The 24968-nt window shown below is 34.5% G+C and overlaps 5 protein-coding genes and 1 pseudogene across 7 annotated transcripts in view; 4 read left to right on the forward strand and 2 right to left on the reverse strand.

The window, feature by feature from the left end:
• LOC106620606 (E3 ubiquitin-protein ligase siah-1) overlaps positions 1-14746 on the reverse strand; it is a 31137-nt gene extending 16391 nt beyond the window's left edge. For both annotated transcript variants that reach the window (XM_036368652.2, XM_036368654.2), the window contains exon 1: positions 14272-14746. The gene's annotated coding sequence lies outside the window, so the exon portion shown is untranslated. The remainder of the gene's footprint in view (positions 1-14271) is intronic.
• LOC118681986 (uncharacterized) lies at positions 616-2385 on the forward strand (annotated as a pseudogene).
• On the forward strand, positions 5260-7162 carry LOC106624764 (uncharacterized). The gene is made up of 4 exons (XM_070109894.1): positions 5260-5584; positions 5771-5905; positions 6442-6649; positions 6722-7162. The coding sequence occupies exons 1-4, from the start codon at positions 5324-5326 to the stop codon at positions 7042-7044; spliced, it is 927 nt and encodes a 308-aa protein (XP_069965995.1). The 5' UTR covers positions 5260-5323; the 3' UTR covers positions 7045-7162.
• Positions 9968-11985, forward strand: LOC106624765 (uncharacterized). The gene is made up of 4 exons (XM_070109895.1): positions 9968-10267; positions 10451-10585; positions 11157-11364; positions 11439-11985. The coding sequence occupies exons 1-4, from the start codon at positions 10007-10009 to the stop codon at positions 11759-11761; spliced, it is 927 nt and encodes a 308-aa protein (XP_069965996.1). The 5' UTR covers positions 9968-10006; the 3' UTR covers positions 11762-11985.
• Positions 14747-14911: 165 nt separating the features above from the next.
• Positions 14912-16563, reverse strand: eIF2Bbeta (eukaryotic translation initiation factor 2B subunit beta). The gene is made up of 6 exons (XM_014244535.3): positions 16405-16563; positions 16258-16344; positions 16068-16200; positions 15684-16001; positions 15176-15564; positions 14912-15109 (listed from the first exon to the last, which is right to left on the reverse strand). The coding sequence occupies exons 1-6, from the start codon at positions 16539-16541 to the stop codon at positions 15037-15039; spliced, it is 1137 nt and encodes a 378-aa protein (XP_014100010.2). The 5' UTR covers positions 16542-16563; the 3' UTR covers positions 14912-15036.
• Positions 16564-16823: 260 nt separating this feature from the next.
• Adar (Adenosine deaminase acting on RNA) overlaps positions 16824-24968 on the forward strand; it is a 129486-nt gene continuing 121341 nt past the window's right edge. Inside the window, exons 1-2 of one of the 2 annotated variants that reach the window (XM_036368656.2) lie at positions 16825-17342; positions 18425-18877. In XM_036368656.2, coding sequence (XP_036224549.1) covers positions 18845-18877 — 33 coding nt within the window. In that variant the 5' untranslated portion in view covers positions 16825-17342; positions 18425-18844. Of the gene's footprint in view, positions 17343-18424; positions 18878-24968 lie in introns of both variants that reach the window. The other variant, XM_036368658.2, reaches the window with a different exon arrangement.

The following is a 24968-nucleotide window of genomic DNA, read 5'->3' on the forward strand; positions in this document are numbered from 1 at the left end:
CGTTAATAATGATGGGTTTGATGAGTGTAGGGTCTTCAGTAACGTTGTCAAGCATCTTTATTCGTAGTCGTTTTTGTAAAATATTCCGGTCTTTTGGCACGAGTCTAGTATTAACACGCTTCACACCCAAAATATTAACCAATAAGATATTATAAGAACCTCTGCTGTCTCTTGATGCCAACCCCACGAGTTTCAAGCACTGTTTCCGTAACTTGTTTTTTAACGTCATTAACAGAGATGAATGGATGACTCGCATGAGGCAAGTTTTCGATGATTTCACGACACAATTTCTTAGAAAGCATGCGGGGATCATATTTTGACCATAATAAAACGATATTTTAATTGAATTAAATGAAGTAACACGTATTCTTCGGAAATAGTTGGAATACTAATTAAAGCAACTGAGAAAACTCGTAGTCAAAAAGTAAAAATTGTCATTGTGTCAAGGAAGAAATATTTTTGTTGAGCAGTGTTTATTAAAAACGCTCAGCTCCAATGACAATAATGATCTAATCAAAGATATGGATTTATCTATACACCGCAAATATTTATAACGCACGTGTGGCAAATTCATTCTTGTATAAATAAACTGAAATGTGCGAAGAATAGTTTAGTGATAATTTGTCTGTGAGACAGTGAGTGGATTGTCGCACGATTATGCCTGCCCGCAAAGTACCGCATATTTTGAAGCTCTCCCCGCAGGAGCAGAAGGATTTCGTTAACTCCTTCGATGTGGTGATGTGTGATTGTGATGGTGTTATGTGGCTGGTTTCTTCTTCGCTGCCCAAGACAGGTGAAGCGGTGAATACGCTGAAGGCGGCTGGCAAACAGGTGTTCTTTGTGTCCAATAACAGTGTGCGCGTGGATGAAGATTATGTGAATAAGTTCACCGGGATCGGAGTGAAGGATTTTCAAGCGGTAAATAGTACTGTTTTTGTTTTGTATTTTTGTATGAGATAGATCGTCCTACTGTGCGTAAACTAAACACGTGCTGTGGGTATTAAAAAATAATGTCGAAACGAAAGTCATCTAGTTGGAAAACTTCTTTGGTGGAAACGTTGAATATGTTTGCTAATAAACTGTTTATTTCTTTACTTCAACTAGAACGACATTATGCATCCTGAAAAGTCCATGTTGTACTATATGAAGAAGCACTAAATATAAAGCAGCCGGTTTTCTCATTATGCGGTGGCCCCGGTAATGAAACGCTACGTCGTGGAGGCGTAGATGTGAGGACTTTGGTATGTATTATAAATATTCATTCAGCAGCACTGAATAAAATGTAGTATTAATATGTTTATGAAACATAGAAAACCGATTTGCACCTGAAACTCATTACTAGCATGCGTTCCAAAAATATAATCTTGAAAGATTTCAAATTACTTATGTAGACTATATGAGGCATCTGCCTCGATCCAGTCCATTTACATAAAAGTCAGATTGTCGGACTCAGATTAGGGTCCGGCTATCTTGTAGTATTCCCTGAAACTCCTGCCACTTTGTTACACAAGTAGTTGCCAGAAAGTATATTATTAGAGAGTATTTTTATTTGAGGTTTATTTTCTCAAATTTGTTTGAAAAGTACCAAACTATATGTACACAAGCTTTCGAAGTCACAGAAGTGTAGTATGCAGTTTGTATGAACTTAATGATTAACTTATTAAGCCTTTCCTTGACATATTCTTACTCAAACCCAATTTAAGAAAATAAAAATTGTGAGACTTTTTTAAATTATTATTTTAATTTGTATAACTTTCGTCTCTTTTTCATTTATAAGGTCACTAAGGAAGTCGTTGAATTATCTACTTTGGAAAAAGTTACAAGACCGGAACAAAAAATGGGCGCTGTTTTGTTTGATAATAATTTGAATTTAACTTATGCACAAATGGCAGCGGCCACACGATATCTCGCGGATAAAGATTGCGAGTTTATTGCCGGTGGTACAGATTGGCTAGTACCGATAACGAAAGATCTAACTTTACCAGGTATTTCTCGCACTCGCAAACGCCTACATATAACGACACGTTACTTAACCGATTTAATCTGTTTATCTTTAGGATTTTGCGATTTCCTCGACACTCTTAAGCGATTTACAGGACGAGAGCCGACAATAATTTGCAAACCGGCAGTTTTGCTTGGTGAAATTTTGAAGGACGCCTATAAATTGGGCGATCCCAAGCGTTGTCTGTTTGTTGGCGATTCTCTGACGCACGATGTACGCTTCGGTCTGAATTGTGGCTTCCAAACCTTGCTCGTATTGAGCGGCAGCACACCCATAGATGAAATGTGGCAAGCAAGTGCGAAGGACCAACCTCATTTTTATACGGATAGCATAGCCGATTTTATAGAATTATATACTAATATAAGTAAAAATGATTAAGAATTAATTTTGTATGTATTTCGTGTGGTTCTTCATTATATTTTTTGTATAGTTTATAAGTTAGTCTGCTATGCCAGGCAGAGATAAATTCAAAAAATTAAAGAGCCTTAAAACTCAACTCAGTCGTTCTTAATTTAAAAATTGTGTAACTACTCGAAACTAACATTTTTTTTGCCAAGAGATGGCGCATTTTCATTAATATTCCATTGTTGCCATATTCCGCACATGCGTTGGTAAGCTACGGTCCTTGTGCGTCGGCGTATATAGGAGAGTTTTTTTCACTCGAATCTGTCGAACTTTGTGCTTGAAAAGGTGTTTTTGCGGGGAGTTCTTATTCATTTCTTTAATATGAAGAAAACCTGTGCCGAAAGTCGCATTTGGGTTAAAGTTGAAGATGTTCTGACTGAGCAAAATTGCCAAAAGTGGTTGGCACGCTTTAAAAGTGATCAAATTTGAGTATTAAGTTAGACCATCTCCGCAATCATCTGGATAAAGTTTCGGATAAGTTTATAGTGAGAAACAGATTACTGCTACATAATGTCAGATCACTGTTTTATTGAAATATTATATATGAAATTTATCTCTCTGTTTACTTCGATGCATAATTATTTTTCAAAACGAAACTGACAAATAGGCCAAACCTTGCTCTTTCTGACTATCATTTGTTTTGGTCGATGCAGAACGTCCTCACTGGAAGGCGGCTCACATCCGAATAGGGTATCAAAAATTGGATTGATTCATGCTTGGCCGCTAAGCTGGCTCAGTTTTTTATGATGGAATCCACACGTTTTCTTGACTTTTTTTCGGTTTTTTGAAAAATTTTCCAAAACTGCGTCAACTAAAAACACCTACTATGTTTCTGTGAATATTCATGGATGCTAGACCGTTGAGTTTCCCTTGACCTATGGTATGCCGCACGTTGGTTTCAATCTATTTTAAGTAGAATCACTCTGGACATAGTGTGTTAAATTTAACTAAAATCGGTTCAGTTGTTTAGGCGAAAGCTTATCCTTCTGTAGGGTAACGTATATTCCGACGGTGCCAGTGATAAATGCTGCAACCAGACTATTTTTCCTGTTCCTTTCCTTTCTGTGATGTCTGTTGTATCGTTCGCCCAGTATCTGGCAAAGTAGCCGCAATGCCTGGCAACTCAACTGCCAATGCAATTTTCTATTATCACCGTATCTTTTGCAGTTTATATTACCGGTTTTAACTTTAAACATAACGGAGTTTACTTAATCCAGCAAATAAATTTCTTAACATCCGTCCATAGTAAGATGACGAGATTTTACAGATAATAACCTTTGTTATATGATAAACAAATAAATTGCAATAAAAAAATTTCGCGACCGTAAATTAAGATATATACGAGTATATGACTATTCCATTTTTTTAATTGGATCAAACTGGACACAGTGTGCAGAATTATTTCTTAAATCGGTTCAGTTGTTAAGGAATTTATGACAACCAGATATATATTGGCAAGTAAATAAAACCAGTAAGAAGCGGCTAAGTTCTCGTATAACGGAACATTTAATTTTCTCGCAATTTGTGCGACCCAAAAGCCAGTAAAATATTCTCAGGTTCCGACAAAACTTTACCTAAATTTTGCTTAAGTATTCAACATTTATTATTCGCCGATATTCGGTATGTTACTAACTTATATAAAAGGTCATAGGCTCACATAGTTTCATTAGGACATTTCAATTAGTGTTTGAGACATTTATACTAAAATCAACCTCAAATGAGATATAATCGTATGTGGTATATACTCAAACAAGAGGTGATAAATTTAATACACTGGGTAACCAGAAGATCCGAAGTCATTATATTAGCTATTTGAGGGTTAGACCAAAATCTAGACCGATTTCATTTATATTTAGCGCTAATTCACATTATCTTTAAGAAGAAAAACATTAACTGTTGAAAGTCATTTCGAAAGTCGGAAATCTTAAAAGATCTGGACTGATTGCATTAACATTAGGCATTAGTCTAGTAGACTTGAAAACGTTTCTACACAATTTTATGAAGATAATTCACATATTGACCGATATTAACCAGATTAACGAAAATTATTATAACATCTGATCAAATATGACCCGGACTGCGAAAAAATATAAATTTTCGAATTTCCGAATTTTAATACATATAATTGTTTTCGGCTTTAAAATTGGCCAGAGCCAATACAAACATGTCAACGTTTAATACAATTTACCCTACATTTGCTATAAGCTTTGTTTGCGTTGACCTGCAGTGCTTTTGTTGTTAATAATGATGGGTTTGATGAGTGTAGGGTCTTCAGTTACGTTGTCAAGCATTTTTTTGCGATCTTTATTCGTAGTCGTTTATGTAAAATATTCCGTTCTTTTGCTACGAGTCTAGCATTAACACGCTTCGCACCCAAAATATTAACCAAATTGAGACAATTCATAAGATATAAGAACCTCTGCTGTCTCTTGATGCCAACACCACAAGTTTCAAGCACTGTTTCTGTAACTTGTTTTTTAACGTCATTAACAGAGATGAATGGATGACTCGCATGAGGCAAGTTTTCGATGATTTCACGACACAATTTCTAAGAAAGCATGCGGGGATCATATTTTGACCATAATAAAACGATATTTTAATTGAATTAAATGAAGTAACACGTATTCTTCGGAAATAGTTGGAATACTAATTACAGCAACTGAGAAAACTCGTAGTCAAAAAGTAAAAATTGTCATTGTGTCAAGGAAGAAATATTTTTGTTGAGCAGTGTTTATTAAAAACGCTCAGCTCCAATGACAATAATGATCTAATCAAAGATATGGATTTATCTATACACCGCAAATATTTATAACGCACGTGTGGCAAATTCATTCTTGTATAAATAAACTGAAATGTGCGAAGAATAGTTTAGTGAGAATTTGTCTGTAAGACCGGTGAGTGGATTGTCGCACGATTATGCCTGCCCGCAAAGTACCGCATATTTTGAAGCTCTCCCCGCAGGAGCAGAAGGATTTCGTTAACTCCTTCGATGTGGTGATGTGTGATTGTGATGGTGTTATGTGGCTGGTTTCTTCTTCGCTGCCCAAGACAGGTGAAGCGGTGAATACGCTGAAGGCGGCTGGCAAACAGGTGTTCTTTGTGTCCAATAACAGTGTGCGCGTGGATGAAGATTATGTGAATAAGTTCACCGGGATCGGAGTGAAGGATTTTCAAGCGGTAAATAGTACTGTTTTTGTTTTGTATTTTTGTATGAGATAGATCGTCCTACTGTGCGTAAACTAAACACGTGCTGTGGGTATTAAAAAATAATGTCGAAACGAAAGTCATCTAGTTGGAAAACTTCTTTGGTGGAAACGTTGAATATGTTTGCTAATAAATTGTTTATTGCTTTACTTCAACTAGAACGACATTATGCATCCTGAAAAGTCCATGTTGTACTATATGAAGAAGCATAATATAAAGCAGCCGGTTTTCTCATTATGCGGTGGCCCCGGTAATGAAACGCTACGTCGTGGAGGCGTAGATGTGAGGACTTTGGTATGTATTATAAATATTCATTCAGCAGCATTGAATAAAATGTAGTATTAATACATTTATGAAATATAAAAAACCGATTTCCATCTGAAACTCATTACTAGCATGAGTTCCGAAAATATAATCTTGAAAGATTTCAAATTACTTATGTAGAGTATACGAGGCATCTGCCTCGATCCAGTCCATTTACATAAAAGTCAGATTGTCGGACTCAGATTAGGGTTTGGCTGTCTTGTAGTATTCCCTGAAACTCCTGCCACTTTGTTACACAAGTAGTTGCCAGAAAGTATATTATTAGGTAGTATTTTTATTTGAGGTTTATTTTCTCAAATTTGTTTGAAAAGTACCAAACTATATGTACACAAGCTTTCGAAGTCACAGAAGTGTAGTATGCAGTTTGTATGGACTTAATGATTAACTTATTAAGCCTTTCCTTGACATATTCTTACTCAAACCCAATTTAAGAAAATAAAAATTATGAGACTTTTTTAAATTATTATTTTAATTTGTATAACTTTCGTCTCTTTTTCATTTATAAGGTCACTAAAGAAGTCGTTGAATTATCTACTTTGGAAAAAGTTACAAGACCGGAACAAAAAATGGGCGCAGTTTTGTTTGATAATAATTTGAATTTAACTTATGCACAAATGGCAGCGGCCACACGATATCTCGCGGATAAAGATTGCGAGTTTATTGCCGGTGGTACAGATTGGCTAGTACCGATAACGAAAGATCTAACTTTACCAGGTATTTTTCGCACTCGCAAACGCATACATATAACGACACGTTACTTAACCGATTTAATCTGTTTATCTTTAGGATTTTGCGATTTCCTCGACACTCTTAAGCGATTTACAGGACGAGAGCCGACAATAATTTGCAAACCGGCAGTTTTGCTTGGTGAAATTTTGAAGGACGCCTATAAATTGGGCGATCCCAAGCGTTGTCTGTTTGTTGGCGATTCTCTGACGCACGATGTACGCTTCGGTCTGAATTGTGGCTTCCAAACACTACTCGTATTGAGCGGCAGCACACCCATAGATGAAATGTGGCAAGCAAGTGCGAAGGACCAACCTCATTTTTATACGGATAGCATAGCCGATTTTATAGAATTATATACTAATATAAGTAAAAATGCTTAAGAATTAATTTTGTATGTATTTCGTGTGGTTCTTCATTATATTTTTTGTATAGTTTATAAATTAGTCTGCTATGCAAGGCAGAGATAAATTCAAAAAATTAAAGAGCCTTAAAACTCAATTCAGTCGTTCTTAATTTAAAAATTGTGTAACTACTCGAAACCAACTTTTTTTTGCCAAGAGATGGCGCATTTTCATTAATATTCCATTGTTGCCATATTCCGCACATGCGTTGGTAAGCTACGGTCCTTGTGCGTCGGCGTATATAGGAGAGTTTTTTTCACTCCAATCTGTCGAACTTTGTGCTTGAAAAGGTGTTTTTGCGGGGAGTTCTTATTCATTTCTTTAATATGAAGAAAACCTGTGCCGAAAGTCGCATTTCGGTTAAAGTTGAAGATGTTCTGACTGAGCAAAATTGCCAAAAGTGGTTGGCACGTTTTAAAAGTGATCAAATTTGAGTATTAAGTTAGACCATCTCCGCGATCATCTGGATAAAGTTTCGGATAAGTTTATAGTGAGAAACAGATTACTGCTACATAATGTCAGATCACTGTTTTATTGAAATATTATATATGATATTTATCTCTCTGTTTACTTCGATGCATCATTATTTTTCAAAACGAAACTGACAAATAGGCCAAACCTTGCTCTTTCTGACTATCATTTGTTTTGGTCGATGCAGAACGTCCTCACTGGTATGCGGCTCACATCCGAATAGGGTATCAAAAATTGGATTGAATCATGCTTGGCCGCTAAGCTGGCTCAGTTTTTTATGATGGAATCCACACGTTTTCTTGACTTTTTTTCGGTTTTTTGAAAAATTTATCCAAAACTGCGTCAACTAAAAACACCTACTATGTTTCTGTGAATATTCATGGATGCTAGACCGTTGAGTTTTCCTTGACCTATGGTATGCCGCAAGTTGGTTTCAATCTATTTTAAGTAGAATCACTCTGGACATAGTGTGTTAAATTTAACTAAAATCGGTTCAGTTGTTTAGGCGAAAGCTAAACCAATGAGTTTATCCTTTTGTAGGGTAACGTATATTCCGACGGTGCCAGTGATAAATGCTGCAACCAGACTATTTTTCCTGTTCCTTTCCTTTCTGTGATGTCTGTTGTATCGTACGCCCAGTATCTGGCAAAGTAGCCGCAATGCCTGGCAACTCAACTGCCAATGCAATTTTCTATTATCACCGTATCTTTTGCAGTTTATATTACCGGTTTTAACTTTAAATATAATGAAGTTTACTTAATCCAGCAAATAAATTTCCTAACATCCGTCCATAGTAAGATTACGAGATCTTACAGATAATCCTTTGTTATATGATAAACAAATAAATTGCAATAAAAAAATTTCGCGACTGTAAATTAAGATATATACGAGTATATGACTATTCCATTTTTTTAATTGGATCAAACTGGACACAGTGTGCAGAATTATTTCTTAAATCGGTTCAGTTGTTAAGGAATTTATGACAACCAGATATATATTGGCAAGTAAATAAAACCAGTAAGAAGCGGCTAAGTTCTCGTATAACGGAACATTTAATTTTCTCGCAATTTGTGCGACCCAAAAGCCAGTAAAATATTCTCAGGTTCCGACAAAACTTTACCTAAATTTTTCTTAAGTATTCAACATTTATTATTCGCCGATATTCGGTATGTTACTAACTTATATAAAAGGTCATTGGCTCACATAGTTTTATTAGGACATTTCAATTAGTGTTTGAGACATTTATACTAAAATCAACCTCAAAAGAGATATACTTGTATGTGGTATAAACTCAACCAAGAGGGGATAATTTAATACACTGGGTAACCAGAAGATCCGAAGTCATTATATTAGCTATTTGAGGGTTAGACCAAAATCTAGACCGATTTCATTTATATTTAGCGCTAATTCACATTATCTTTAAGAAGAGAAGAACATAAACTGTTGAAAGTCATTTCGAAAGTCGGAAATCTTAAAAGATCTGGACTGATTGCATTAACATTAGGCATTAGTCTAGTAGACTTGAAAACGTTTCTACACAATTTTATGAAGATAATTCACATATTGACCGATATTAACCAGATTAACGAAAATTATTATAATATCTGATCAAATATGACCCGGACTGCGAAAAAATATAAATTTTCGAATTTCCGAATTTTAATACAAATAATGTTTTCGGCTTTAAAATTGGCCAGAGCCAAACAAACATGTCAACGTTTAATACAATTTACCCTACATTTGCTATAAGCTTTGTTTGCGTTGACCTGCAGTGCTTTTGTTGTTAATAATGATGGGTTTGATGAGTGTAGGGTCTTCAGTAACGTTGTCAAGCATCTTTTTTACGATCTTTATTCGTAGTCGTTTATGTAAAATATTCCGTTCTTATGATACGAGTCTAGCATTAACACGCTTCGCACCCAAAATATTAACCAAATTGAGACAATTCATAAGATATTATAAGAACCTCTGCTGTCTTTTGATGCCAACACCACGAGTTTCAAGCACTGTTTCTGTAACTTGTTTTTTAACGTCATTAACAGAGATGAATGGATGACTCGCATGAGGCAAGTTTTCGATGATTTCACGACACAATTTCTAAGAAAACATGCGGAAATCATATTTTGACCATAATACTTGTAAAACGATATTTCAATTGAATTAAATGAAGTAACACGTATTCTTCGGAAATAGTTGGAATACTAATTAAAGCAACTGAGAAAACTCGTAGTCAAAAAGTAAAAATTGTCATTGTGTCAAGGAAGAAATATTTTTGTTGAGCAGTGTTTATTAAAAACGCTTAGCTCCAATGACAATAATGATCTAACCAAAGATATGGATTTATCTATACACCGCAAATATTTATAACGCACGTGTGGCAAATTCATTCTTGTATAAATAAACTGAAATATGAGAAGAACAGATTAGTGAGTATTTGTCTGTGAGACAGTGAGTGGATTGTCGCACGATTATGCCTGCCCGCAAAGTACCGCATATTTTGAAGCTCTCCCCGCAGGAGCAGAAGGAGTTCGTCAACTCCTTCGATGTAGTAATGTGTGATTGCGATGGTGTTATGTGGATGGCAACGTCACCTATACCCAGGACGGGTGAAGCGGTGAATGCGCTGAAGGCGGCTGGCAAGCAAGTGCACTTTGTGTCTAATAACAGTATGCGTTCGGAGGAAGAGTATGTGAATAAGTTCACCGAGATCGGAATGATGGATTTTGAAGCGGTAAATTGTACTGTTGTCGCTTTGTATTTTTGTGTGAGACATATCGTCCTACAGTGCGTATACTAAACATGTGCTGTGGGCGTTAAAAAAAATGTCGAACAGAGCTGATCTAGTTGAAAAACTTCTTTGGTGGAAACGTGAATATGTTTTTTAGTAAATTGTTTATTCCTTTACTTCAACTAGAACGACATCATGCATCCAGTAAAGTCCATGTTGTACTATATGAAGAAGCATAATATAAAGCAGCCGGTTTACTCATTATGCAGTGGCCCCGGTAATGAAACGCTACGTCGTGGAGGCGTAGATGTGAGGACTTTGGTATGTATTATAAATATTCATTCAGCTTCGCACATCGCATTACGTCAGAGAATGTCCTAAGAAGAGCGAGGTAGTAGATGTAGTGGTTGCCAAAAAACGGCGGCATATGCATATACTGGATTCTAGGCCACAACGAAATTCCGTGAAATGAAAAAGATGATGAGATTGTCAAAAGTGTAATTCGTCTGGCTACCGAACCAGTAAAGCTTTAGATATCTAGGAGCTTCGCAGTACAAGGAACTAGATACAGTATCAAAATTAGATATCAAATCGCACTTAAAGTTCGCAGAAAGCGTTAGCAATCTGTACAATGAATCATTCATTTCAAATTAAACTGAACTGGCATTACTAAGAATCAGTAGGTCTATTTATGATGTGATAGCCGGCCAGTATAATCTAACCTAACCTATATGTGCATAAGCTTCCGGAATCACATTAATATATAGATTTAATGAGTTTTATAAAATTCTTTTCCTAAAAAGCCTTCCCTCGACATTTTCTTATCCAACCTCTATTTAAGAAAATATAAATTCTGAGACTTTATCAATTATTGTGTTAATAATTTCATAAGACCGTCAAGGAAGGCGTGGATTTTTTTAATTTGGAAAAAATCACAGAACCGGAACAAAAAATGGGCGCTGTTTTGTTTGATGGTAATTTGGAAATGAACTATGTGCAAGTGGCTATGGCCGTTCGATATCTAGCAGATAATGATTGCGATTTTCTTATGGGTGCCACAGAGCCGGTTTTTCAGCTGAGGGAAGGTCTTATGTTTCCAGGTTTGTTTTGCACACAGAAACATACACATACGTACATATATAAGATGTTTAATCGATTTAATGTTTGTCTTTAGGTTTAAACGATTTCTACTATGCTATAAAGCGCTCCACTGGACGAGAGGCGACAATAGTTGGCAAACCGGCACTTTTGCTTGGTGACATTTTGAAGGACGTCTATAAATTGACCGATCCCAAACGTTGTCTGTTTGTTGGCGATTCTCTGTCGCACGATGTACGCTTCGGTCTGAATTGTGGCTTCCAAACCTTGCTCGTATTGAGCGGCAGCACACCCATAGATGAAATGTGGCAAGCAAGTGCGGAGGACCAACCACATTTTTATGCGGATAGCATGGCTGATTTTATAGAATTATATGCTAATATAAGTAAAAATGCTTAAGAATTGATTTTGTATGTATTGCGTGTATTATTACTGAATACATTTTGAAGTGTTTGTATCTTTCATATAATTTTTAAGTTATTCTGGTACTTGATTTAAAAAAGTGTACTGTAACTACCGAAACTAGCTTTATTTTATTTATTTAACTCGTAACAGCTTTTGCGAAATGTAATTTCTTTTTTTAGAGCAATTAACTTATACAGTAAATAAATAATTAAATTACATGATACGGTTGTAAGTGCATTTTTAAAAGGGCTAACTGAAACTTTACAGCAAACCCTATTGAGTTTGCTAAATAATAGTTAGCTAATTAATTAGTTAATTTAAACTAAATTATAAGTGGACTACATACAGGGTATATAAATATATGTGATATTGATGAGATACATAACAAACACGTGTTTATATGTAAATGGCTTATAACCTTAAGCACAAATTTCACTTGATTATTTCGTGTTACCTAATTACCTCACACCTTACCTGAAGAACACAGAAGGACACGTCAATGACACTATAAAGTGCATGTATATATAAATGATCAGTGTGATGAGCTGAGTCGATTCGAATTCAGCATAGATTATTATCTAAGGAAACGACACAATCTCCGAAAATATAGCTTAGATCAGACCACTATAGCATGTATGTATGTAGATAGCTGCCATTGTTGTTGCTGTTGTAGCGACAGAATTCTGCCGAGTTGACAGTTCTTGGCCGGAATAAAAACGGGTCCGTTCCGGTTACGTAGACCCGACTGTCGTGGAAACGGTAGATAGCTGCCATTCAAACTGATCGATCCAATTCAAGATAAGAATATGTTTTTATACCCATTTATGCTTTAAAAAGTGCAACTTTGAAGGGTATTATAGTTTTGGTGCATTTGAAGGTCACTTCATGATTTTTCTTATAAATTTTGCTTTTGAGGAAGGGAAGACATTTTCAAGCAAATACTGCAAGTCGTGTATTGTTTGAGGGTTGCTGATGTGAGCCGTTCAATATATTAGTATGTATGTAGCCAAACCTCGACATATTTACATATGTTTACAAATATTTTTAATTGTAAAGAAATGAAGGTTCCGCTAACAGGAACATCAGATCCAACTGGAACGAGCCTGAATCCGTGTATAGTGAAGAAGAATCATGTCTGCTACATTTTTTTAAAGTAGTTGCAGATTTTTTTTTATTGCTGCAGACAACAACAACAACATTGGTTAGATTCATGGAGACTCGGCCTTATTTCGGATTTGAATTTGAAAAAAGTCGAACACCATATATGTATATACTATATTTATGAATTTTAACAATTTACTTTTCTATGTTCTTCTTGTGCCCAACCGTAGTTCTCAATGCGCCGCATAAACAATTGATTGCTTACATAACCAGATTGTAATGGATCTTACCGTGTATTATATTGGCTCACATATTTGCAATTAATTCGATAGACAACGTATTTCTGCACATAAAATTGATTGCCCAGCTTTCGTGATTAAATATTTCAACGAATTTTTTCTTTTTACCACACCAACGCACGTACGCACGTACGAACACACACACACACGCAATGAAGACACCAAATGGACGTCTAGCCGCTTCGGAGCACCAACCAAAACATACTAATTGCAAAGGAGGAAAACTAGCTTCGTCACACCAACACCATTAGCGGTATTAAAGTTGTGCACAACAAAAACAACAAATAACAAAGAAGAAAACAAATCAAAGTACCTTTTAAGCATTTGAACTAGCACAATACATTTTATTGTGCCTGCGGCGTGGCAAGACAAACATTTAAATTATTGCCTTGTCCATCAACTAGCAACAATATTGTGAGTTTGTGTGTGGCGCTAGCGCCGGTAAACAAAAGTCGAGTCGCTTTTTCACCTCACACTGGTTGCTAGTTCGTATTTTGGTCGGCTATTGGCCTTGTTAAGCGGAAGTCGCCATATTCCATGAAAGAATGTTCAAAGGAAGCATATGAAAGTATTTCAAGCTTACGAGTTGCATTCTTAAATATGTATTCATATATATGTATGCAAGTATGAACATATGTATGCATATGTATGAACTTATGAATTCGACAATTTTTGAAAATTATGGAAGTGCTCCTTAATAATCACAATAAACAATATACAAATATATATTTGTAACCAGAACGTACGCCAATGTTGTCCTGTCGAGTACTGTCGACTCAGTATTCTTCAAAATGGCGACTATTTTATGCCACTGCAACGACTAATGACAATCACTTTAGCTATTTACTTATATAGTGGACCTGCAATCAAGCTCAAAACTTATTCCAAGTGCACAAATTTTATTTTTTGAATTATTTTACATAAACGACCGAACCTTTGGGCTAATTTGAAAAAGAAAAACAAATCGCATTGCTTAATTTAAAATTAACACCAGTTATGTGAAAATATATATAACTTTTACAATTTACTTAAAATGATGTTTGGCGACCAGTTGTGCTTCAAAATTAATTGACCTAAATTGCAACGCTGTTGGTGATTCCTTACCATTCAACACCAAAAAATAATATATTCAACAGAACATGTATGTTTATTGCACAACTTCACAGCAAACTCGTTTTAAGACGTTAAGTAATATTTCTACGCCAATTTAAAATTCACTTTTTCATAAAGAAAATAATTAACACAGCACATTTTATTTACACAATTAGATTTTTACTTATACGTTTTTTCTTCAATTTTACACCAAATGTTTTGCACTACTTTATTATTATATTCTCTGTTATAATAACAAAAATTATGATATTTAGCGGCAGGCGTTGTTTTGTCTTGCACAAAGTTTGTTTATTGGGCTTTGCTTTTTGAAAACTGTGATAATTTGCATTGAAGAATAATTAAAAGAAAATGTGATTGACTGACATGTGACGATTGTACTGAAACGTAGTGCGGCAAAATAAAAGGTGTTCAACAAACTAATTTCAAAGTTTGTCTTCCATACGGAATTGAAGCGGATATCGGGAGGGTAGACGGGCACAGTTCGAATAATATAATCTTGCGGTTTGCATACACTAATTGGATTAGACGTTGGACAAAGCTAAAAACAACAACATACGACGACGGTATTTAAAAGCGCCAACTATAGCGCGCTGCAATTTCAAAGCAACAGCGCAAGTACAAATGCATACTCTCACAACACAATCAGCTTTCTTCTTTTCTTTATTTTGCTTATTTGAGCTTTAGTTTAGCGAAAGCTTAAAATGCTTAGGCTAGGGGTTTGTTAATTTATAAAAAAAAAATAGAGCTATTTTCGTTTTACATCTCATAATCCTCAGGATTGTATAGTTCAGTCAAAAGTCGATAGACATACGAGGGTGCATGACCGCCACTGTAAGCAAACAAAATAAGTTACATTACTTCTCGCTTTGATAAAAAAAAAAACACTTGTACTTACATATTTGAAATAAACAGTGTCACTAGCTCTGGTGGCACATAGTCAAATATAGGGCTATAAACTTTGGCAGAATGTGACGCTAAGGAATCATATTCGATAACATCTTCCGCACAGCCTACTAAATTGAATGCATCCTGTTCGATTGAACATAAATGTACGGGTGATAATTTGTACATGGGTGAGAGTACTATAACAGGCACGGAGTAATGTTTGGCGGCCAGTGCTACTGTGTAGGAACCGCAAGCGGCACGCAGCCCACCATTTGCAAGCACACTATGCGTACCAATTATGACTTTGTTGACGCGTGACATCATTGCGAATATGGCGGAGTCAGGTATGACAATTATTTCGACATTTCCCGTTGCCAAGCTAGCTGCCAAGTTATGACCCTAAAATTGCAAATATATATAGTTTTTATGAAACTACCTTGGAATTTTTTTTATATAAACTTGCAAATATATATAATTTTTATGAAACTATTTTAGATTTTCTTTTAATATAAACTCACTCTGCAATCGGGCGCACACTCAGCTATAATTATGGTAAGGAATTGGCGTTTCTTAACAGCACGCTTCAAAAAGTTTTCAACACTACGCGAGTGTCCCAATGTGAGTATAACCTCAGAGGAGTGTATGTGCTCTTCAGCTTGTGCGCAAATATTTTCGGAACTTGTCTCCAACTCGGTTTCCATTTCTTGCAGGTGATCCAACAGCGCTTCACGCAATCCTTGTTGTGGTTCAGTATAATCGACACTAACATCATTACTTGTTTGTGTAACAAGCTTGTGCAAGGACATTGAAGCTTGGTCATCCGTGAATTGATACACCTAGAAATGTATTTGTGGCATTTATATCTTGACTCTGAAAGAAAATAAACTGATCGACTAACAAACCTTTGCTTTCAGTAAATCGAACTCTTCGCGTATCAATTTAAGTATACGTCGTGCAATGTTAGCTGTTACAGTCTCTTGTGGAATTGCGGATTGCAGTATGTGCCCCTGTGTGCGCACTAAATTCATGAGTTCGCTAATAAGCACAAATACATTAAGAAGCTCCTTCTCATATTTGAAATGTATAACTTACTCTGCATTGGCCCATCTTTGGCCATTTATGATTTTCTTAAATACTTGTAGCGTCTTTGCTGTTATGTTGTAAGAACCTTCCACATTACTGTAATAGATTTTATATAAAATTTACAACTTTTCATCAATATTTTTAAACTGTGCATACCCGTTTTTGATTTCGTGGATCAATTGTGTAACTTCTTTTGTTGGATGGCCTTTCATTTTAACGTTTCTTCCTTTTAATTCTGAAAAATCGTAATAGCTAAATACAATATCTACAATGTAAATGCAAACGTCAAACATTTGTTTGCGCGTGTCAGCTAAACAGCTGATTCCCAAGTCAGTAATGTAAACAGGGTGAATCATGTGACTTTATTTTAGAGTTCTTAAAATAATTTTAATGCTATTTTATTTTTATCGACACGAAAGGAATTTCAATGTGAAACAGATTTCTTGTTTATATTTAGATTTATTTAAAATTAAAATATGAAAATCTATGTTCCACTGTGTGTTGTTGTGTGCTGAATTGCGTCCCTGGTGCGAATGGATTCATAAAGAAATCGAAGAAAATAACTAATTGTAATTTGCACAGTTGTGGATTGTATTCGGCGGCAAGAATGATTTGGCAGCGAATTGTATCTTTCAGATGACAATTCGATATGAAAGTTGGATAAATAAAGAGGTGTGCACGGATCGTGGCTCGCTTTAACTTCAGCAATTAAGACAAAATAATACTTTGAAAGCAAAAAAGTGATTGTGAACAAATTGTAAAAATTCTGCTTAACTCAGTGGCAGCAGCATAAACATTGTATGGAATAATATAAATAAATAAAAGAAATGTGTCGTGAAAATTGCTTATCGAAATATTAAAAAAAGCGACCGGGGCTATTTCACGCTGCAGCGGCGTAAGCACCCTTATAATATTGTAGTTGTTTTTGTGTGTACGAACTTGATGGCGTTGTGCAAAGAACAAAAGTTCTGATTTTGGTGGTGAATCTGTAAACAAAAAGAATTTCGTTGTAATATTGACTTAAAAAAGAGTGAAATCAATAAATGTGAAATAAAATAATCAACTGTATAAACATCTACAACACATTTAGTAAGGTAGGAAATTATCAAAGACAACCAGCAAATGCATATTTATAAAAAAAAAAAATGTGTAAGCGCTTTTGCAAAATGCACCACTGCGCTACATACGTACGTACATTTATATGAAAAACTTACTCAAATCTTCTGATTAGCGCATAAAGTTTCTGTGCAACACAATTGTTTACAATTTTACAGTCACTATTTGCGTTTAATTAAAAGCTTATTTTGTTATTGTGTAGCAAATCAAAACGAACATTTATGAATGTTGTTCGTACATACCGTTTTTGCGGTGGTGCTCCAGGGTTGCGCATGGAAGTGTGCGAATACCTCAGCAAGGCAGTCATTATTGATTTTTTGTTTTCATGCCATTCTGGCTGTTACTTCTGTGCGCTTCAGCTGTCGCCTAGTCGGTGGTTGGTTGATAGGTCGGAAAATATCTGTCTAGCTAATGTGCGAGGGTGGTCGTCAGATATTACCTGCAGAATCTTCGTCTAGCTGCATTCGCGTTGTTACGTCAATAATGACACTAATTTGCAACAACGCATTGTTGCATACAAATGTGTAATTCAGTTTGTGCACGTTGAAAACTTGTAAAATGTGCATAAAAATGTGCTGCTTAAATTGTCAAGTCAACAAAATAGATTGTAAAATGCTTACATGAATTTAGAGCACTAGCGAAAAAACAAAATGCCGATAGCAGATAAATAACCGCAATGCAAAAAGTTAATTTTTGCTGCAATTTTACATTGGTAAATGTCAATCTACAAATAATGTTCAAATTTTATGAATTAAGTGAAACCAATTATTCACATACTAATTGTTTTACTGATAAAAAAAAATGTTTTCGGCCAACCACCGATTTTTTGATTACTATTATCTACAAACAATTATACAATTAGTTTTAGTTGTTAAGAAATACTCTACACATACTTACATATATTACAAATTGAAATCAATATTAACAACCCTAATTGCTATTTCGTAGTTTTATATGTATAAATATTATATTTAGGCTTAACTGCATATAATACATTTTTTGAAGTTACTTAATTTAATTTGTTTCATCTATTTCTTTTTGTAAATATTTATCATTTTAGGCGCGCTAAACTACTATTCGAGCAAAACAACCGGCAACAATTTTTTTGTTCACATTTCCCCCAACAATGAAAATACCTAGCAAAATTTGAAAAAAAATAACCCACAAAAAAAAAATTGATCACGTTTACACACAATATTGAAATTAATATATTGTACGTATACAACAATACATATATACTTAAATATATATCCAACCTACACAATTGTATAAAGTGACAAACCAAAAAAAAAAAAATAAAAAATTATAAAAAAAAGAATAAAAAAACAACTAATCAAAGTAATCTGCAGTTAAGCTGAAAGTTCTCATCCTCCCAGTAAACATATATAATACCACAAATCAATCCTACCACCACCACTCCACCACTATTCAACTTCAATTCGACTAAATTCAAAGATAGAATTTGCATAAAACTCAAGTCATGCTAAACAACGCTACAAATTGTTCGCCGCATGTAAGTAGTTCAGCAATGATATGTACATATGTATGTATATCATTGTTCACATTACTTTTTTTATGTTTGTCTATACTCGTGTGCGTAAATTTGTGCATATCTGTACGTTGTATGTTATTTAGTATTAATTATTTATATTTTTGTTTTTATTTTTTAACATAATTTTCTTTTATGTATTTTCTACATGTTGTAACTAAAATTGTTTATTTTAAGTAGCTCATACAAATAACACACTGCTCTCAATTTGCCTTATCATCTTTATAACAATGAAATTCACTAATACATTTGTTAAAGCCCTTTAGTAGCTGTAAATCGTAAAATTTCCCAATTACCCGGCAATAACTACACACCGCAAATTGGTGGTGCACACTTGCTATTAGTGTTATCGTTATTATTTTTTGTTGTAAAACTTGCCAAAACACATACCGATATGTACATAAACACTGAGCGCCTGCTTATCAAGGTGTTCTTTATCGCGCCTTCATGTTTGCGGCTTGTATGGTGCGTATGTTTGCTAGTTTAGCACTGCAAACACCTTTTTTTGTTATTATTGTTATTATTATTAATGATTTGTTTACCTCACGATCACTTCGGCGCGCGCATTGTTTAGATGTTCACATTGTATATCGGTAGTGTTTATCGGGTTTAATGTATGTATGTGCTTGCTGTGTTGCCATGTAGGATGATTTATATAGACTTTATTTTGTTTACATTAAAAACGTTTGCCCACAAGCGGTTTTTAGGTTAAACTAAAAGACTAAAAGAAAAACGCTTAAACTTTTGATGTGTGGCAATGAGTGTGTGTCATAAAATTTGATTTTCGTACTTATAACGGGCTTACTTTGAGTTGGTTAAACAGTTTTTTGTTCATTCTCGTTTTTCTATAAGAAAGTGTGGACAAATGAGTTTAATTTGGTTTTTTATTTGACCAATTTTTGTTTTTTAGTTTAGATTGATGTTCGAAATTCGCACATTGGGTTGCAAAAGTTTACCTTCATGTGAAATAATAATAAATTCAAAAGTAATTGAATTTACCATAAAAAATAAATTTTTTTTGGGGATCTTATGGTAGTTCTACTTTCTTAAAAGATACTTGAATTGCTTGTGGCATATTTTTCTAGCGCCAAAAGAAAAAAAAGTTTCCTTGACAAGAACTGAACGGTCAGCTTGTATGGCAGCTATATGCTATAATGCGCCGATCTAAAGATTTTGTACGAATATTGTACCGTTATCTGAAAATTCGGAAAGCTATCTTGTCAAATAAAAAAGTTTTCCATACAAGGACATTTATTTCATCGTTCAGTTTGTATGGTGACATGGATATAGTTGTTATATGGGTCTGATATAAGCGGTTTCGACAAATGAGCAGCTTCTTTGGGATTTGTGTAAAATTTCAGATCAATATCTCAAAAACTGATACATGGTATACATGATATATATGGAAATTAGAAAAATTAAATCCACTTCATAAAAATTGCAGCAGCCTTGCAACTCTTCAGACGCATTCATTTCCACTTGAAACGGTAGCTGACATCAACATTGGTATATGGTATATATATATATATATATATATAATATATATGCATATATGTAAATATATCTGTCTATGATCAAATGAAACACATTTTCTTTCATCTACAAATATTTACATGCACGCGTGTACATTTGCACAAGACGTTACCTCACTTACGTAAAATCGCAAAGGGAATTTGCAAAATTTCACTCTAATGTAAATTGAGTTATCAATTATATTCTCCGACATGTGCCAATTTACATAACATACTTGTACATCCAGAAATAACAACAAAAAACAAACAAACAATAAACAAATGTAACACAGCAGCCCAAAAGTCCAAAAGTTAAGGTAAAACCACAGGGGCGCAGCGCTGTTTGCAATTTTCGAGTGCAAAATATTAGTATTGCAAACATTTTTTCACAACGTAGTGGTAAACAATAAAACTATATATATAAACAAAATGCAAAAGTGCGAAAAATTCCAATGCTAAATAAAAAATTATTTAGTGCAATGTGCAATCAATTCAAAGCGAATTAAAGTAAATAAATTATTGTATAATTGAAATTAAATATAATTGATTGAAATAAAATAATATTAAAAGAGTTTTATTAATTAATTATAAATAATGCAAGTTAAAAATTAATAAAATTAAAAATAAAAAAAATAAAATTTAAAATAAAGCAAAATGATTTTGAATCGCTAATGTTGCATTTAGAACGTTGAATTTGGTGGTTCGTATTCAAGATACACTTTTATCATTTATGCATTTTCCATATATAACGTAATTTTTCAAGCTTTGAAATTTCTACTTCAAAAATTGCAAAGGAAAATTAATTAAGAAGCTAATGTTTTGGCTTTACCATTTTTCGAAATTTTTATGGCATTTAGACTGCGTCTTTTGAAGATTGCATATACTGTCAAGTTAAATTTTTGCACCACTTTTCCGAGTGTAACTTGCCTTATGGAGTTACAATGGTTTCCTCGAGCAAAACACTGCCTATTTTGAAGAATTTTTTTGTTCATATAAAAAATTAAAAATTTTATTAAAAATTTTTTATTATCCCAAAGATACATATTTTACAACAATTTTGTGAAATTTTCAAAGGAAAATATTTAAAACTCGGCCGTTGCGAAGTCATTAGCGGCAGGTCGTCGGAAAAAGGATGTCACCGCGTTTACAGCAAAACTTACATACAAACAATATTTTGCAGAGTTTTTCTCCAACAATTCACTATAATCATACCCGCGTCCCTGTTTGCTCTCCACGGCCCTGTGTATACCTATAACTAAATTTCTATATGTCATATAGAGACCAATTTATACACTTATTTGGTAAAAATTATTATATTTTTTATTCATTTTAAAAATATATGCCAAATTTCCCGGGTTAAAGCATACACATTTTTTTGTAAAAATTTCCAAATTATTTTAATATTTTTTAAAAATATTTTTTTCTAATAATACTACGGCGATTCTTTTTAAGACTTTTTACAAAATTTAGATAAAAAGACGACGTACAAGAAGTCTGTAGCACCACCGAACATCTGTCGTTCCCCCCGTTCGACCAAAAATTATTTAGAACACATTTAGTTCACGCAAAAACTTCGCAAAAAAAAAACGAATTAAACGCACACAAAACGATAAAAAATGGCACGAAATGAAAAAACAAAGCAACTGAATTCAATTCAAACTAAAAACCAAGAAGAAAAGAGCAAACAAAAAGCTTGTAAAGAAAATTCATCAAAGCAAAACGCGCTGCCAGCACACGCCACAAGCACACAAGCAGATTGCATAAAAATCGGCAGCCAAATAGTAATACTACCAATATAATTAAACACAATTTGTAATTGAAGTGAAACAGCAACCGCCTAAGCTATCGCCACCGCCGCCTCCACCATCAACGCTGCTGCCGCCGGCGCCGCTGTCCCTTGCGCCGGAGCAGTAAATGTCCGAGCGACAATTAAACGGCAATCACCATCATCAACACATGATTAAAGGCAAACAAAGCGAGACCATGTGTAACGTTTCGGCAGCATGCGGCGAGCGGCGGGGCGCGCGTGCTCCCGAAAACGTCAGGGCGGCCACCGAATGCAAGTCAATTGCTTGGCGATATCTGGTTAGTCAGCGCGCTGTGCACCACGAATTCAATGCGATATATTTGCCGATTGTCGTTGCTATCAAGAACAGAAATAATCATTGCAAAACAAAAGAAAAATACAATTAATCTAATTTTAACATCAAACACACGCACGCCATGCAACAATGAAGAAATGCATTTAAGCAGATTATCTTGCTGCACAGTGGGTTTGCACGCAAGGCTTGCTAAATAAACATTTTAAATATAATTTACTTAATAATTGCTACTAGCGAGAAAGTGTCATCGGCAAAGAAGCTACTTCGCCAGCAAAGACCTCTTAGCAATAGCAAAGCGATTTAAATATGCTTCGCTCAAAACCGCAAATTGCCGAAATGATTTCTGCTTTGAAGTGATTTTGTGACCGAGGAAGTGCAGCCGTAACCCACTTGTATACTCAGAGTCTTTTTAAATCTATATGTACGTACGTATGTAAACATATTTGCTTAAAAGCCTCTTTCTGATTATCAAATATGATTTATTGATTTTTATTAATATTTTTGGTTTGAAGACCTCTCCACAATAGTACTCAGACAACCACTTCGAAATCATTAAATTTAATAATGTCAAGTTTTCAGAGAACTTTTGGCGTTTTTTTTTCCTTCAAAATCTACAAGGTTGGCTTTCAGTAAGAGTTGTGTAATATACACAGCTTGTCAAAAATTTCGAGGTGACCGCTTGTAAGCTGGTTTTGTTTTTTTTTACTCTGCTATACTATGGAGTTAAGGGGTTACATCGGTTTCGTGGCTTAAATTTTAATTATTTTTTTATGCAATTATTTTCAGTGGCAGATGGCAAGTCCGTAAACTAATATTTATCTGCCTTAGAACTCTATATAATCTATATAAGATTAACTAAATTTCAAATAATTTCACTAAAAACAAATGAAATTCGAAAAAATTGGCAAACCAATCGCAACTTTAACTTAACCTTAATGTTTTTGTGTAAAAAAAATGCAATTTTATTCAGTTTCAAGTGGCAACTTATTAACAAATATTTACAGGTCTTATGAGTCTTATCTTTCTGTATTACGTAATTGCACTAGATATTTATAATTTACTAATCAAAAAACCATGTGGAAGAGCTTTTAAAATCTAGTGAAACTAGTATTTAAACGTGTTGCAATTGCAGTGTATTTTTTTAAATATTTTTTTAATCTTTTTTTCCGTTATTTTCCCATTTCATTTATAATATTTACTTGTGTTTTGTATTTACATATTTACTTGTTACATTTTAATATTCGAATTATTTGCTAAGTACAAATTCGCAACATATATTCAACGGTATTTTTGTGCACTCAGCAATATTTTTAATGCTTCTCCTTCTTCTTCCTCAGTTGCATATTTTTCACTTCAGCAATGCGCCCTACTCCTTTTATCCTTAAATGCTTATTACAGTTATTCACAAATAGCAGAGGAGTATGGCAAAGCATTCAACAGCTATTCACCGAATCCAATGCATTTCTTATGTGCAACTTCGGCATAAAATTGTCATGTCCTATATTCAAAGCAAATGCTGGGGGTGCAACAAAAGCGGAATTGTTCGATATTTGTTGCTGTTGTTGTTGCAATATTGTTGTTGTCACGATTTTGTTGCTTTTGCAATTTTGTTGTTGTTGTAATTTTTTGTTGTAACTAAATTGTTTTGTTGCTTTTGCAATTTTGTTGTTGTTATTTTGTTGTTGCTGAATTATGGCTCTGTTGCAGTTTTGTTATTTTTGTAATTTTTGTTATTGTTGTTACAATTCTATTGTTGTTGCTGTTGCTGCCTCTGCCAGTGCTGTCAATAGCATATGACCTATTGAATTCTACACAAATGGCTGGTATTTCGAAGAATATATATATAGGTATATACAAGCATTCTGGTATCATACCTCGGGTCTCGGCATCATACTGGTCGACTGTGTAATAGGGCTAATAAAAGCCGGGAAGGCCTTCTACATGTAATTCACTTTAATTTTGTAATAATCAAATTTGCGGCGCTTCATGTGTGTGTGTGCATGTGTATATGTGTGTGTACTTTACATTAGCAGAACTTTAATTTCATCATGTTTGCAATAAATTCACACGTCACACACACAAACACAATTGCAGCGCAGCATTAATATTATTTCATGTTTTATGATTTTGCGATCACAAAATTCGCCAAATTCTGCGCAGAGTTCGGCGAGCGGCGAAGCTATGCTCAACTATAAATATATGAATTTATGCCAATGCCTATGCATTGTGCTGCAACTCACCGTAATAACTGTATTTTTTTGCTTATAATTTTTCGCTTCCAACTCTTATTGTCGCCAAACATATACATATGTGTGTATGTTTGTGTGTTTGTATGTGTGTAGAAATGCAATTTCAACTTTCCGCTTCGCTCCCGATGTGCTCACCTTGTTTGACATTATTGGTTGCACCAGTGATGGCGGATAAATGGACGCGGGCACAGGT

This window comes from Bactrocera oleae, chromosome 5 (assembly GCF_042242935.1).
Source record: "Bactrocera oleae isolate idBacOlea1 chromosome 5, idBacOlea1, whole genome shotgun sequence".
NCBI lineage: Eukaryota > Metazoa > Arthropoda > Insecta > Diptera > Tephritidae > Bactrocera > Bactrocera oleae.

What these genes read in the sequence shown, in the direction of transcription:
- LOC106624764 (XM_070109894.1), top strand. Translation starts at nt 5,324, where the DNA reads ATGCCTGCCCGCAAAGTACCGCATATTTTGAAGCTCTCCCCGCAGGAG. An exon ending in GCGTAGATGTGAGGACTTTG is followed by an intron (nt 5,906 to 6,441) that starts GTATGTATTATA and finishes TTCATTTATAAG; the next exon opens with GTCACTAAAGAAGTCGTTGA. An exon ending in GAAAGATCTAACTTTACCAG is followed by an intron (nt 6,650 to 6,721) that starts GTATTTTTCGCA and finishes GTTTATCTTTAG; the next exon opens with GATTTTGCGATTTCCTCGAC.
- eIF2Bbeta (XM_014244535.3), bottom strand. Translation starts at nt 16,541, where the DNA reads ATGTTTGACGTTTGCATTTACATTGTAGATATTGTATTTAGCTATTAC. An exon ending in CAAAGATGGGCCAATGCAGA is followed by an intron (nt 16,201 to 16,257) that starts GTAAGTTATACA and finishes TGTGCTTATTAG; the next exon opens with CGAACTCATGAATTTAGTGC. An exon ending in ACACTGTTTATTTCAAATAT is followed by an intron (nt 15,110 to 15,175) that starts GTAAGTACAAGT and finishes GTTTGCTTACAG; the next exon opens with TGGCGGTCATGCACCCTCGT.
- LOC106624765 (XM_070109895.1), top strand. Translation starts at nt 10,007, where the DNA reads ATGCCTGCCCGCAAAGTACCGCATATTTTGAAGCTCTCCCCGCAGGAG. An exon ending in GAATGATGGATTTTGAAGCG is followed by an intron (nt 10,268 to 10,450) that starts GTAAATTGTACT and finishes TACTTCAACTAG; the next exon opens with AACGACATCATGCATCCAGT. An exon ending in GGAAGGTCTTATGTTTCCAG is followed by an intron (nt 11,365 to 11,438) that starts GTTTGTTTTGCA and finishes GTTTGTCTTTAG; the next exon opens with GTTTAAACGATTTCTACTAT.